At 36.8% G+C, this 16,582-nt stretch overlaps 1 protein-coding gene across 6 annotated transcripts in view; it reads right to left on the reverse strand.

Moving 5' to 3' along the window:
- NUCB2 (nucleobindin 2) overlaps positions 1-16,582 on the reverse strand; it is a 112,023-nt gene that overhangs the window by 24,604 nt on the left and 70,837 nt on the right. For all 6 annotated transcript variants that reach the window (XM_081240463.1, XM_081240465.1, XM_081240464.1 and 3 more), the window contains 3 exons: positions 15,531-15,683; positions 4,060-4,203; positions 3,348-3,455 (listed from right to left, as the gene is read on the reverse strand). In XM_081240463.1, the coding sequence (XP_081096589.1) occupies positions 3,348-3,455; positions 4,060-4,203 (252 nt within the window). In that variant the 5' untranslated portion in view covers positions 15,531-15,683. The remainder of the gene's footprint in view (positions 1-3,347; positions 3,456-4,059; positions 4,204-15,530; positions 15,684-16,582) is intronic.

The following is a 16,582-nucleotide window of genomic DNA, read 5'->3' on the forward strand; positions in this document are numbered from 1 at the left end:
GGGCCCAGAAATCTGTTTTAACAATTTAAAATCTGAGAACCACTGAGATAAAATAAAGGAGTCCAGTAAGAAGAGGAATAAAAGGTGCTCACTAGATCTGGCAATTAAGAAATCACTGACAGGTACTTCCCTAGTGGTCCAGTGGTTAAGACTCCACGCTCCCAGTGCATGGGACCTGGGTTTGATCCCTAGTCAGGGAACTAGGTCCCGCATGCTGCAACTAAAGATCCTGCATGCTGCAACTAAAGATCCTGCATGCTGCAACTAAAGATCCCGCATGTCGCAATTAAAGATCCCACTTGCCGCAACTAAGACCCGGTGCAGTCAGATAAATAAATAACTATACATATTTTTTTAATTAAAAAAAAATAAGGAAGTCAACTGACATCCTTCACAAAAGTACATTCATGGAAGTGGTGTGGGTGAAGCCATAGTCTTCCCAGTTAGCAATGTTTGGTAAGTGAAGAAACATAGTATGATTCTCCTTTCAAAATGCTTAGCTGACAACAAAGAACAACTTCTAACTTTTTTTTTCCAGTTTTTCCTGAGACAGGAGTCTTCACTCAGCTGTTTGTAATGATTCTGTTGGCTTGATTTTTATTGTCTATTTTTACCCAATTTCTTTTTCGTTAAACAACTGTTTTACTTCATTTTGTCTCCCCCCACGCAACCCCATAGGGAATAGGAATTGACTGTGAAAGGAAGACACTTATAAAAGTATTCTCCTATACCAAAGAAGGCAAGCTTGTTGTATTCTTTTCCCTGATTATCTCTATATAGTAACTCCCATTAACCACATTGTCTGTTAGCCCCCAAATAACACTCTTAGTCCTAACTGAAGTAAATAAGAGACATTGGAAGTTCTACATTAAATATCATTCATCCCAGGAAATTAGTTCCACAGCTCAAATGAATTTTTCAAGGAAACACGAGATTATTCTCAAAACAATTCAGGGGACTGTAGATATTATGCTAAGTGAAATAAGTCAGACAGAGAAAGACAAATACTGCATGACATATGTGGAATCTAAAAAAACAGAACAAACAAACCAACTAAACCAAACAAAAAACAGACTCATAGATACGGAGAACAAATTGGTGGTTGCCAGAGTGGAGGGAGGTTGGGGGAGGAGTGAAATGGGTGAAGGGGATCAAGAGGTACAAACTTCCAGGTATAAAATAAATAAGTCATGGGGATATAATGTACAGCATGAGGAATGAAATCAATAATATTGTATTAACTTTGTATGGTGACAGATGGTTACTAGACTTAGTGTGGTGATCATTTCACAATGTATACAAATGTCAAATCACTATGTTGTACATATGAAACTAATATAATACTGTATGTCAAATATACTTCAATTAAAAAAAGATAATTCAAAAAAAATAAAATAAAATAAAGATAATTCAAGGGAATTATTGGCATAAGGCTGTTACCATTCTCCCAGAAAAATACACAGCCTCCAAGAGGACAGCTGTGAACTAAAAGCCACACACAGAGATTTCCCTGGTGGTGCAGTGGTTAAGAATCCACCTGCCAATGCAGGGGACACGGGTTTGAGCCCTGGTCTGGGAAGATCCCACATGCCATGGAGCAACTAAGGCCATGCGCCACAGCTACTGAGCCTGCGCTCTAAAGCCCGTGAGCCACAACTATTGAGCCTGAGTGCCACAACTACTGAAGCCCGAGCGCCTAGAGCCTATGCTCTGCAGCAAGAGAAGCCACCGCAATATAAAGCCCACACATCGCAACAAAGAGTAGCCCCCACTCACGGCAACTAGAGAAAGCCCACGTGCAGCAACGAAGACCCAACACAGCCAAAAATAAAAAATAAATAAATTTATTTTAAAAAATAATAATAAAATAAAATAAATAAAAGCCACACACAGGTTCTGATAGTGGCCACAACCTAATGCGGGTCAGACTTTCACAGGGGCCCAGGCCAGGGACAGAGACTAAAATAAGGATGTTTGATTCAGAAAGTTTCCTTCAAACAAAGCTCCAGGTAAGATAACTTTTTACGAAAGTTAAAAACAGATAAACAAAAATAACATAAGCAAACCAATAAAACTATCTTGAGAGATATAACTGAAAGTTTAAAATTAAATCATTGGAATTTTTTTTTTTTACTGCTGACTCTAAGATAAATTTTTTTACTGCTGACTCTAAGATAAACCCAACCTAAGTGGATTCATTAGATAAACCCAACTAAGTGGATTCATTACCCTTCAAGGGTGGGCTTTAAAAGAATCTCTCATGTCAGATCTTGGTTTTTACAACCTTCTTTCTTTATTGTGAATACTAAGGAGATGTCTAGGGCTAGGATAATGTCAAATAAATAGGGTTCTTAGGACAGAGACAAATAATTAAACCTACCCTATTGAGATAAGATATGGCCTGTTACATCTTCTATTAATCTGGACCTGATTAAAACACCAGAACTAAACCTGTGCTAAACCTTTGAATAGCTTCCTGCTGTCCCCACATCATGATTCAAGCCCCTTACCATGATGTACAAGGCCCTCTGTCATCTAGCCCATGACTCTTTCCAACCTCATCTTTTGGCCAGTCATGGCCTCCACTTCCCAGGCCAAGTTCCAGCAACAGTTACTCCTTCCAGGTTCCTATATATTCCTGTCTCTGTTCCCTTGTACCTTGGCCTAGCATGTCTCCCAGTCTTTCTCCTTTTCTCAGCCACATATTTAAGCACAGGCATAATCTCTACCAGGAAGAAAGACTTCCCACCTTCCCCCACTGCTTCCTACTGAATTAGGTGTCCATCCTCTGTATCTCCAAAATGTATTATACACTCAGCGTATATTTATCTTAGTAATCTTTTTCTGGATATTAGTGTCCCTTGAGGGTTCTGTAAGGGCTAAGAATGAGTCTTTGTTTTTTGTTTGTTTGTTTGTTTTAATTATTTATTTTTTTATTTTTGGTTGCGTTGGGTCTTCATTGCTACGCGCGGGCTTTCTCTAGTTGCAGCAAGCGGGGGCTACTCTTCCTTGCAGTGCGCGGGCTTCTCATTGCAGTGGCTTCTCTTGCTGCGGAGGACGGGCTCTAGGTGCGTGGGCTTCAGTAGTTGTGGCATGCGGGCTCAGTAGTTGTGGCTCACGGGCTCTAGAGCACAGGCTCAGTAGTTGTGGCAAACAGGCTTAGTTGCTCCATGGCATGTGGGATCTTCCAAGACCAGGGCTCGAACCCGTGTCCCTTGCATTGGCAGGTGGATTCTTAACCACTGTGCCACCAGGGAAGTCCCGAATCTTATCTTTGTAATCCCAATACTTAGCTCAGTGTCTGGCATGCTCAAGTGTTTGTTAAATAATTATTTAATTACATTTACCTTTATTTCCTCTATGTCTGCTTTCTGGAGCTTTTCTCTGAAATGATTATCTGTTTCCAGCACATCAATCACTTGCTTGAGGTATTCATCATAATAAAGCCCAGTATCCTTCAAATTAAGAAACAAACAGTAACTCTTCTGAAAGTTTTTCCTTTCCTGTATCTAAAGATTTCAATCCTAAAAAAAACAAAAACAAAAACAAAAAAACCGTCTAGCAAAATGGCATTGAGACATACCTACTTTGATAGTTTGGGCAGTCAAAGTTAAAAGTTGTATTTCTCAAATGAAGAGAGCTGTATCAGAACCAATGTCATGTTTTACTCTTACATAAAGGTAGATTTTCTATATGGCTTAGACAATGAATACTTAACCAATATACTAATTGGTTTTACCCCCTTGTCACCTGTCTCTCCTCATTGTTATCTGTCTCTTCTCTGAATATAATACGTTTTCTTGGTTGGTTATCTCTACATTGGAAATGTATTATGATTACTTCTTCTATACACTATCTAATATACTAATTAGATATATATATCTAATATAACTACACTAAAAAAACTTTGTCTGATATTAAAGAACATATGCTTATCCAATATTCTTTTTACTGCTATTTCAGAAATAGTTCCTAAATGTCCAATTTTATAAGTAATAAATTCTTAGCAATATTTTAGTTAAAATTCTTCCCACAAGGTTATCTTTAGCATTCACTTACTGGTGGTTCTATCTTTGCACTGTCCACAGGTTGAGCATTTTCTACTTTTGTCTTGTCTATGTCTATAGGCACAGCTTCAAGAGCAGTAAGTATACATGTAACCAAGAGAAAACAATATTGTAATAGGATGGTCCTCCACTTCATCTGAAATAAAGGTACATTTATATTAAGGTTCTAAAAAGATGTTTTCAAACTATATATACATGCATTCCCAATGCCACATTAATAATATATTTAATTTCAGGAAGTTTAATTCAACAAAAGAATTCTAGGAAAGGGGTTAAAAATAGATTATAACATCAAAAATAATGCTTAAAATAGATCACTAAAGAAAATCAGGAAAGAAATGTTTTTCAGCTAAAATTAAAATGACAAGTAAACAAAATTTTAAAGCTTAAACTGCTTATATAATATAAGAAACCATTTGGTTAATTATAAAAGCTTCAAATAAAGACGGTAATGAGGGACTCATTTTTTTTTAAAATAAATAGTCCAAGTTTAAGAAAGGGAGAAGGGGAACTTCCCTGGTAGCACAGTGGTTAAGACTCCACACTCCCAATGCAGGGGGCCCGGGTTTGATCCCTGGTCAAGGAACTAGATCCCACATGCATGCCGCAACTAAAAGTTCGCATGCTGCAACTAAGGAGTCCACATGTCACAACTAAGGAGCTGGTGAGCTGTAACTAGGAGCCCGCCTGCCACAACTAAGACCTGGCACAACCAAATAAATAAATAAATATTTTAAAAAAGAAAAAGGGAGAAGGGAAAACTATTTATTTTTTTCTCTATTAAAATACTAAAGAGCCAAAATTATTTCTGGATATAATACTTAAATTAGCTTCAATCGAATTTTGAAAATAAGTTGCTCTATGAACATAAATTGATTAAAAGAGACAAATAACTGGCTACAAGTATTCTCTTAACCTTCCTAGACATTATTTTATCATAGCCAATAGTCTTATGTTAAAATTCTGTTTGGCCAATAATTTTTCAGATAAATAGGTCAATAAAATATCAAGCAGGATGTAACAGCGTTGAAGCAAAAGAGGAACAACTATTGCTGGTCCCCCAGTATTATTCAAGCCTTGCTTATTCAGTTTCTACTTCATAAGGATCTTTGTAGCTCCAGAGTATCTACTACAAGAATTAGAATGAATAAGAAGCTCATACTTAATTGATTTTATATAGAGAGAGTGATATTAGGATCCAAGTCAAAAATAATGGTCTGACCAACAATCTGGAACATGCATTATTAATTTAGAGACTCCCAAACTTAGCTGGCCATGGACCTTTTTTTTTTAAGTAACGTGTTTTTATCTACAGAACACAATCTAGAAGAGTACATTGCCTCATTTTCACCACAACCCTACGTAATACATAGAACAGTGACTCATTTTATAGATGAAGAAATTTTTAATGGAAACAAATCACTCATAGAGCATTGTCTTGCATTAACAAAATCACTAGAATCCACATTTTAGTGCTATTTCTAGTATATCAAATTTTTTAGCATCTTTATTGAGATATTATTCACATGCCATAAAATTCACCCATTTAAGGTACAGGATTTGACTATTCTATAAAGATGCTACTCAAAGTTTAGTTCTCAAACCTGAAGGATAAAATCATCTGGGAGCTTGTCAGAAATGCAGATTCTCAGCCTGCACCCAAGACCTCTGAAATCAGAATCTCTGGGGTGGGAACCCAGAATCTGTTTTAACAAACAATCCATTTGATCCCCCTATATATGTATGCTCAAGACCAAGATTCACTCTTCTCTAGGACACTAGTTCAACATGATTGCCGTGAATAAATGTTTTTTATAATGAAATGTTTGGGAGGTACTGGCTCAATGAAGCTAAATAAGTTTCCATCTTCGTAAGACTTTCAGAACTTCAGATCGGCTACTCTGCATTATGAATCCCTAATAGAAGGATGGTTTGTTTCTCCACAGAATCTTTTCCTAACCATGAATTACCTCCTCTTCCCACAATTATTTTTTATGACAACAAAGTTTACTTCTCATTCATGCTTCATGCCCACTGTAGGTACATGTTTTGTTTTTGCTCTTTTGAGATACAATTTACATGTTATAAAAATTATCCTTTTCAATTGTACAATTCAGTGGGTTTTAGTATATTCACAAGGCTGTGCAATTATCACCATTATCCAATTTTAGAACATTTTCATCACTCTAAAAAGAAACCCCATACCCATTAGTAGTCACTCCCCACTCCCCCTATTCTCTCGGTCTCTGGCAACCATGAATCTACTTTCAGTCTATATAGATTTGCCTATTCTGGACATTTCATATAAATGAAATCATAAAACATGTGGCCTTTTATATCTGGCTTTTTTCATTTAGCATTGTTTTCAAGGTATAACCATGTTGTAACACGAATCAGCACTTCATTCTTTTTTTTTGGCTGCACTGGGTCTCGTTGCTGCGCACAGGCTTTCTCTAGTTGCAGGGAACGAGGGCTACTCTTCATTGGGGTGTGCAGGCTTCTCATTGCAGTGGCTTCTCTTGTTGCAGAGCACAGGCTCTAGGCGCGCGGGCTTCAGTAACTGTAGCACGTGGGCTCAGTAGTTGAGGCACGCGGGCCCTAGGGTGTGCAAGCTTCAGTAGTTGTGGCGCGTGAGCTCAGTAGTTGTGGCTTGCGGGCTCTAGAGCGTGGGCTCAGTAGTTGTGGCACACAGGCTTAGTTGCTCTGAGGCATGTGGGACCTTCCTGGACCAGGGATCGAACCCGTGTCCCTGCATTGGCAGGCAGATTCTTAATCACTGTGCCACCAGGGAAGTCCCAGCACTTCATACTTTTTTACAGCTGAATAGATTTGCCATTATATGGATATTCCACATTTTGTTTATCAATTCATCAGTTGATGGACATTTGGGTTATTTCTACTTTTTTGGCTAGTATGAATAATGCTACTATGAACATTTGTGTTCAGGTTATTGTGTTAGCATATTTTGAATTCTTTAGGTTGTATACCTAGGAGTAGAATTGCTAGGTCAATTCCATAACTCCATATTTAATTTTTTGAGGAACTGCCAAACTGTTTTCCATAGCAGCTGCACCTTTTTCTACTACCACCAGCAATATATGAGGATTCTAATTTTCCACATCCTAACCAACACGTGCTATTGTCTATCTTTTTTATTATAGCCACCCTACTGGGTGTGAAGCGGTATCTCACTGTGATTTTGATTTGCATTTCACTAGCTAATGATGTTGAGCATCTTTTCAAGTATTTATTAGCTATACCTTTTACCTTTTAAAAAATTAATTTAAAAATATTAAGTTAGTTGTTTTTTTAAAAACTCTGAATTGAAACTTTTGTTTACCTTTGCAAGTCCCATATGCCACTGTAAACAGGCTGACCAAATGACCATTAAACAATGTAAAAGTTTTAAGTGTAATCATGGTTGAAAGGCCCAAGTTATGACTTAACTGCTCAAGTCAATTTTGATGTCTTCTACACACACTTCTGGAGCTTAATTAAGTCTCCGCAGCCCCTAACATGGTACCTGTACAGTTAGAAAATGAATAATTGCTAAAATGGTTTGAATAGTCTCTCTATAATGTACACAGAGAAAGTCAGCTCAGGGATATACCTCCATAACTTCATTTTGCAGACCCCATCAGGAACTGTGACTAACCCTTGATGTGGTCAATCCAGAGTTCAAAAGAATCTTTCAGGACTTCCCTGGTGGCGCAGTGGTTAAGAATCCGCCTGCCAATGCAGGGGACACAGGTTCAATCCCTGATCTGGGAAGATCCCACGTGCCACGGAGCAGCTGAGCCTGTGCACCACAACTACTGAGCCTGTGCTCTAGAGCCCACGGGACACAACTACTGAGCCTGTGTGCCGCAACTACTGAAGCCAGCATGCCTAGAGCAACAAGAGAAGCCACCACAATGAGAAGGCTGCACACTACTACGAAGAGTAGCCCCTGCTCGCCGCCACTAGAGAAAGCCCTTGTGCAGCAATGAAGACACAACACAGCCAAAAAATAAATAAAATAAAATAAAATACATTAAAAGAATCTTTCATACAGACTTCTCCCCTCCACCTGTGTCATCTCCGATGTCTCTTAGGCTCTCCTTTTCCCACCATACAACACACGTACACATTAATAAGCAGTTCTGTCTTTGCAATTGGCAGCTATGTCACATACCTTGGAATATACTCTTTTTTTTTTATAGTGTCCACCTTTACTTCAATACACAATAGAAGCTGAGAGTAATAAAAATAAACTATAGATAAATCCAATCTTGGAAGTGGAATCTCTTTACCAATTTGTCACTTCTGCTCTCTCACTCTTCTTTCAAGTCTACCATAAATACGAAGAGAGTCAAGCAAGAATGTGTTTGTATATACGAATGTGTTTATGTGTCTGTGTCCTGACAGCATCTCAAAGTGACAGAAAGTCTCTGGGCATCTACTCTAAAACACTGACTGAATTTATGGTTCATAAACATTTCACTGCGTCCCAGGCTTATTATAAATAACAATAGAAACCATCTATTGAGTGTCTATTATGTAGCAAGCAATATGCCAAACTTTTTTATTATATTAACTAATCTATTTCTTATAATGGCCCTGTGAAATAAATATTATTATTCCCACTTTATAGTACAGGAATCTGAAACATATCAGTTAAAAAACTTGATCTGGGTCACACAGCAGTAAATCGTAGATCCAGAGTTTGGACCTGGGAGTGACTGACTTCAAAGAGTATGTCTGCTTTTAAGCACTGGTTCTCAAAGTGTGGTCCCTGAACGAGCAGCATCAGCACCACCTGGGAATTTGTTAGAAATGCAAATTATCAGGGCTTACTCCAGATCTTCTAAATCAAAGAATCTTTGAGGGGGGTGAGGAAGAGAAGAGGGGGGTCAAAATCTGTTTTAACAAGCCCTATAGGTGATTCTGAGGCATGCTAACATTTGAGGACATACTGCCTCTCCTTAGCTCTGTTATTCACAAACCTCTTCTACTATGAGAGACAAAGAGAATGCGTATCTGAAAAGTAAATTTGGATCCTCAAGGAAACGAAAATCAGGTGTTACATCTAAGAAGGGTAAGGCAAAACTAAATTTAGGTCTATATTCTAGTTCCAGCTGTACCTTTCACTTGCTATGTGATCATAGGTCAGTCAATTAACTTTCCCTGCTTGTTTCCTCATTTTTTAAAATAACGAATTTTTTTAAAGAGACTTTAACTAGACCTCAGTATTCTTTAAGCTCTTAGATTCTATTATCAGTTTATTCTTTTGAATAATGTGTACATCTTTTCTGTTACATTATCAGAAATACTACTAAAATTGTTTGTACTCACACCAATTGTAAGAAATTAAATTATATGATTTATAAATGTCTTTAAACCAAACATTGCTTATTCAGCCAGCTGAAAATTACCTTGGTAGATCAAATAGAAGATCTGGGTGCTGGGATACAAAGAATACAAAAATCAACTACCAAAGAAAGTTTCTATCTAGATAAAATAAGAATGAAGTAAAGCCAGGAATGTTTCACACTTTCGATACAGAGTGTGAGACACTGTACACTTTAAAAAGAGTGAATTTTATGATATGTGAATCATATTTCAACTTTTTTTAGAGTAATGAAAAATAGAGCAAAAAATCTGAGCTTATAAAATAAAATGCGAACATTAAAAAAGGAACAAATACAATTTACAAATATTTACCTACAAAAGTATAGAGGTTTTAGAACTAGCCATGCTCTATAACTTTTCATAATTATCCAATTTTTACATTCTTAATGATTTTTGTCTGCTTGTCCTATCATACTAGAAAAGTGAAAATCTTGCACTTTAATTTTGGATTTATCTGTTTTTCCTTATAATTCTGTCCATTTCCCTTTAAATATTTTGAGGCTATGTTATAAAATGTACACAAATTTAAGATTTTCTAGGTTTCTGGTGGATTTAATCTTTTCCACATTTGAGTGACCTTTATACCCCAATTTGCCTTAAGGTCTATTCTGACAGTAATATAGGTAAACCAGTTCTCTTTTGATTAGTGTGTAGATACACACAAACACACACATTCTCACACACTTACTTTATTTTATTTATTTTTTACATTCTCTAATAAATTTTCTTTTATTTGTATGATAAAGACCAGTTATGTATAAAAAATAAGTGTCATATTTTGGGTTTTTTGGTTATTTTGAAGTATACTTGGTAAGGATAAAATCTTCCTAGCTCATATTTTTATTTTTTTAACTTTTTATTTTATATTGGAGTATAGCCGATTAACAATGTGATAGTTTCAGGTGCACAGCAAAGGGACTCAGCCATACATATGCATGTATATCCATTCTCCCCCAAACTCCCCTTCCATCCAGGCAGCCACATAACATTGAGCAGAGTTCCCTGTGCTATACAGTAGTTCCTTGTTGGTTATCCATTTTAAACATAGCAGTTCACACGTTTTTTGTTTTTTTTTTAATTCAGCCTAATAATCTTTCCAACTAGAGTATTTTCTCTTTATATTTAATCAAATTACTGACATTGTACTTAATTCCCCACTTTAACGTCTCAGAAATCAGAGTGTTTTTCAGTTAATGGAATATTAAAATGTGGTTGACTAAGTGGCAATAGCAACATAATCTTTACTGCCTGCACATGCATGAACTTTTATTATAGCTATTCCTACTGCCATCACTTCAGACTGAGCTTTTGCATTTTGGGTACTTCCCAAATTGAAGTTAATTGCCATTTAAAATATCTTCAAAAGGATTAAATTGTGATTTGGCATTGAAATGAAAAGCTATTCTGGGAATTCCCTGGTGGCCTAGTGGTTAGGATTCTGGGCTTTCAGTGCCGTGGCCCAGGTTCAATCCCTGGTCGGGGAATGAGTCGCGCCAAAAAAAAAAAATATTTTGTAAACATAGAAATGAAGCAGCTGCTATTAGTGAAGCAAATATTTGATGTTAAAGGAATAACAGTAACTTTACATTTTCTTGTAAAGGAACATTTAAGTGCTTCACCTGACTTTAGACAGGAAGATACCAACAAATAGACAAAGCTGCCTTACATTTTGAGACACAACAAGATTATCTATGAGCAGCCAAACAATGCAAATGAAGGCAGTAGAAACTGACAATGTCTCCAATTAAAAAAAAATTATAGAACATGAGGCTGATTTGATGGATTCATGAATCGTTAAGGCAAACGTTAATTTGTCAGAGACTTCCTATCAAGACTGGACAGAAGCTGCATAATTTCCATGTAATCTGACGAAGAAACAAAGCTGAATTTAGTCAATAGGAAATGCTGAAAAAATCCTGATGTTCTTTACAGGCCTCAAAATGATATACTAATGCTAAAGGTACTAAAGAAATTGATATCCTGAGAATGGGTTACATAGGGAATAGCATATCACTGAAACACTAGCATAAGCACGTATGGCCAAAAGTTGCTGCCATATTAAATTTTAAAATACAAAAGCATTTCCCAAAAACGTTACTATATATGTAAAAGAAGGATTATGGCTGAGTTAAAGGAAGGCTAGCTAAATCTGGTTTGAATGTCCAAGAGCCTTTCATGGTCTGCCAGGGGTATGAGTTTAGTTCTTGATGCATTCTGAGGCTGCGTACCTGCATATTTAAAGAATAGGTTGCTGGAAAGTTATCACAACTTGATGTTATTCCTGATGCCATGTCCAGACAAACTATAACCCCTCAACATTTTAGTCAATAAACCACTGAAGGAGAGGTTGAGGAAAGAAGATGAATCTGACAACTTTCCATTGTCATCTTTTGAAAAGCACTAGCACCAAAACTTGCAAAATGAGTATCATCTTTAGGAAAGCACTGGCATCAAAGCTTGCAAAATGAATGTCAGAGGCTTGGAAGAAAATTCCAGGCAAATGGTATTAAAGAAATTCCCAGAATAAAATTACCCTCACTCTTCATAGTAGAGAGAACAATGTTGTGTGGGAAAACACAAACATTCACAATTCTGAATCAAGAAAGCATTTCAAAAGACTCAGACTATGAATGTGAAAAAGTCTTAGGAATACCTTAACCAATTTGTTTAACTTGTAATTTCTTTATGTATCTGCAAAAGTGATGTGAGAAAAATCTATATGTTTAAATGAATCTTAAAAAGCACTTTCGGTAAACACAAAATGAAATTATAAGTGATAAAGCACAGTGTAATAGTTTAACTGGCAGTATGTGTTCTATATAGTATAAACTGGTGTCTTAATATCAATGGAGTCTTAGAGTTGATGAAACACCATATTCTTTTGGGCTTTCTATTTATCCTGCCTCTTTAATATTTATCTCCTCTCCTTTCTTGCTTGTTTTTCTTTAATTTTGTTTTTGATTGATGAGGAATTTTTAAAATACATTTTTCCCTTCTATTAGTTTCTAATCTTTTACTGTTTATTCTAGAAATAATTAGGACAATTAACTTACTGAAGTCTAAAGCTAATTAAAACGTTTACTCCTTAATAAGAGCTCAATAAATGTTAACTGTTATAATAAAAGAAATGAAAATTTTTCTAGCTCATTAGGTAGAAAAGTAACGATACAAAGATGTCTTTAAATACCAAGATAATGTCAAATGTGTCAGAGATAGGTTTACAGATTTTCATTAACCCAATAATATACAAATGTCCATACAAAAGAAGGAGAGCTGAACGATAAGGAGAGGCAATGGAAAGAAAGGGAGACTAATTTACTTCTCTTCCACTATCAGGTTAGTAAGAATGGCCTTCTCCTTTCTTTTATCACTCTCTTCTTCCATAAGAACAGAGTCCTAAAGAGGAAATACTGGGCCAAACTAGCTGGCTGACACAGCAGATTGATCCAAACCAGGATAGACTGAAAATTAACGCTCTGAAGTAGGATAATGTGAAATTCTAAATCAGGCAGTTATCTCAAGACAGCATGGAGGGATTTCCCTGGTGGCGCAGTGGTTAAGAATCCACCTGCCAATGCAGGGGACATGGGTTTGATCCCTGGTCCGGGAAGATCCCACATGCCGCAGAGCAACTAAGCCCCTGCCGCATGACTACTGAGCCTGCGCTCTAGAGGCTGCGAGCCACAACTACTGAGCTCATGCACCACAACTACTGAAGCACGCATGCCTATAGCCTGTGCTCCACAACAAGAAAAGCCACCACAATGAGAAGCCTGTGCAACACAAGGAAGAGTAGCCCCCACTCACCGCAACTAAAGAAAGCACGCGCACAGCAAAGACACAACACAGCCAAAAAATAAATTAAAAAAAAAAGAAAGACAGCATGGAAAGCACTGATCCCAAAGGCATTAGAGCCTCAAGAAAAATTACAAAATAAGCAGAGTTCTTGGGACTTCCCTGGTGGTCCAGTGGTTAAGAATCCGCCTTCCAATGCAGGGGACACAGATTCAATTCCTGGTTGGGGAACTAAGATCCCACATGCCATGGGGCAACTAACCCTGTGCACCGCAAGGAGAGAGAAGCCCATGCACCACAGTGAAGACCCAGCACAGCCAAAATTAAAAAAAAAAAAAAAGCAGAGTTCTTAAGCCTCTCCTAACATGCAGTAGATACAAAATAATTTCCCTAAATGTCCAAGTCCTAAAAGTAAGTTTAACTCTCCTTCCTTGTCTCCACCAAATCAAAATTTCCATTCATAAACAGAGGCACATTTCTCAACTACTGATTCGTACCAGTAATTATCCAGATTAAGTTTACTTGGGGTGTGTATGTGTGTGTGTGTTTCTCAAGAGTTTCCTGTTTTGCTTGTCTGTAAGGAGAAAAACCCTGGAAGTGATTAAAAAGCATGGTCATGGGTGAGAAGTGTGAAGAGTACAAAAAAATGAAACTAGTTTGTCTTTCTTTCCTTTTGTTTCTCTTCTTCCTCCCTTATCCATCTTTCTCCCTCCCTCAACCCTCATCTTTTACTCCTATTCCTTTTAAATTTAAGACTGAATTGAAGTATGTTTTCTTTAATCTGTTGTGTGCTATTTATTAATTTAACAAATATTTACTAAGTACTCACTATATTCCAGCCATTATGCTGGATACAAAGGTAAGTGAGATAGACATGGTCCCTACCCTCACAGAGTTTTCAATCTACTGTGGAAGGCAGCCTATTAAGTAAACAATTGCAATTTGAAAAAAGCTGCTTACAAAGCAACATGTAGCATGATCCTTTCTGTTAATTGAAAAAAAATTAAGGCATTAAAATAGTATTCAGCAAATAAGACATTTTCAGTCAGGTGACTTACAATGCTAAATGTCTTAATTTGCTCCTTATATTCCTTCTAATATCCCTAAAATATTGACTGAATCTTTAGGTTCTTCCCCCATCCAATTTCCATTTCCTAAATTTCAGTTTCCTTTTCTCAAAACTTTATTTCAATTCACTTTCTTTACAGATATAACAGCAATTGAATCATTTCATGTGACAAGTATAGGGTATATTTACATAATATTTACCCAAAAAAGTCTGGAAGGAAATAAAATATTGGTATACCTAAGTAAGTTAAGCAAGGGCTAGTAGTTAAGTAAGAGGAAATTTCAAGACGGTTAACAGTTAAGTTGTTTTAAAAAAACCACAACTTTTAACCAAAAAGAAAGGTAAAAATGTTCATTGCGTGACAACATTGAATTTAAATGTATCTTAAGGTGGATTACACTTTTCAACATAAATTTACTTCCTGATGACTTATTATGTGATACTCTTAGGATAACTTATCTCTGTCTTTTTAGTACTTTGCATAAAGCAAGTGGCTCAATAAATGTTAGCTACACAATCAACATCTACTATTGAATATCTATGGGTAATTTTTTTTTAATAACCAGAACAAATACCCAATCAATACAGAAAGCCTTCTATAATGAATCATGGGATAAACATAACAAAAGAAAAACAATGTATTAGATGAAAGTTATTTCCTTCTAGACACAACGGTCAGACTTAGAGCTCTGCCATGGCAAATTACTGAAGCTTCTTTGAGTGGTTAACACAGCTTACAGATATCAGAGCTGAAAGAGAAAAAGATCCATATTGTGGCAAATACTTCTATTTCCCAGCCAATATCCAAATCTTCCCTTCCTCTTCAATAACAAAAGCCCAATTTTATTCAGGGCAGCCATGTATCCAGCTACATTTCCCTGCTTCCCTGGTAGCCTGAGCTTTGGTTCAGGATAATCTCCTTAAAGGGAGAGGATGCATCCTTCTTTGTCTTTGCCTTGCTGCCTGGAACTCTGCTTTGACAGTTAGAGCTCTGGCAACTATTTTGGACTACGAGGACCAGGGCCACATCTCAGGAACAGCAGATCAAAGAACTGGAAAAAGTTTAGGTCCCTGGTGACTTTATGAAGCTACTACACCTATCCTAGGCTGCTTACTTCAAGAATTACTTTACATGAGAAAATAAATATTTTATGTTGAAGCCACCACTAAGTCTGTTTTCATTTTTGCTTTCTTAACTGATCACTTACCTTCAAACAGGTAAAGAATTTTTATCTCCTTTTTACAGATCAGGCAACTGAGATCCAGAGAGGTAAGATGACTTGTGCAAGATCAGTTAGTGAAGAGGTGGGTCTGGCTCCTGGCTCAATGCTTTTCTGCCAAGAACTGACTCTTAACAGGTTCTAAATATGTGTAAAAAAAAAAATTAAAAATAAACATAAATTTAGCCTTATTACAGTGGTAATGGCACATGACAGTGTAAACATTTGTCAAATCCTGTGATAAGAAAAGGTGCCAAATTTCTATAAAGTGGAATGAGACTGTATCATATTCCAGTGGGGGAAGGGAAAGAAATATATTAACTAAACAGAATCAAAGACCAGAATAAGCAAAGATACTCATTTATTGTACCCAGGTTTTACCATGTTGCTCCTCTTTTAAATAACTAAGAAAAGTTCAAATTAAAAGCTTATTTTCCTCTGCAACGAGACTTCAATATATAGGGTAAGTTTCCCCATTAAATCCTTAACTGGAATTTTTCTTAAAATCCTTATCTGGAATCTTTTTTTACTCTTACCACCATTTTTAAAAATTAACCTTGGCCCCAGCCTCAGACATAGTGATCAGTAATAAAGCAAAACATCTCAAAGTCTTTTTTGAAATCCACCACCTAACTGTAAAATACAAGGCAGTTAGCTCATGTGCAAACTCACCAGTGAACATAATTATTTCTAAGCAGTATGTAAAGAAAATAAGGAAATAAAATATCTTCAAGTTTTAAGAACACAGACTTAATTCTTTTCATGGTACTATATTTAACATAAAATTATCTAAGCAGGAGAGTAATCATATGCATGTAATATGTCGGAAAGGCACATGACTTTTATTAACACAGCATGGTCAAAAATAAACAGCAGGGCTTCCCTGGTGGCACAGTGGTTTAGAGTCCGCCTGCCGATGCAGAGGACACGGGTTCGTGCCCCGGTCCGGGAAGATCCCACATGCCGCGGAGCGGCTAGGCCCGTGAGCCATGGCCGCTGAGCCTGCGCGTCCGGAGCCTGTGCTCTGCAACGGGAGAGGC

This window comes from Mesoplodon bidens (assembly GCF_964165515.1).
Source record: "Mesoplodon bidens genome assembly, chromosome: 7".
Taxonomy (NCBI): Eukaryota; Metazoa; Chordata; class Mammalia; order Artiodactyla; family Ziphiidae; genus Mesoplodon; species Mesoplodon bidens.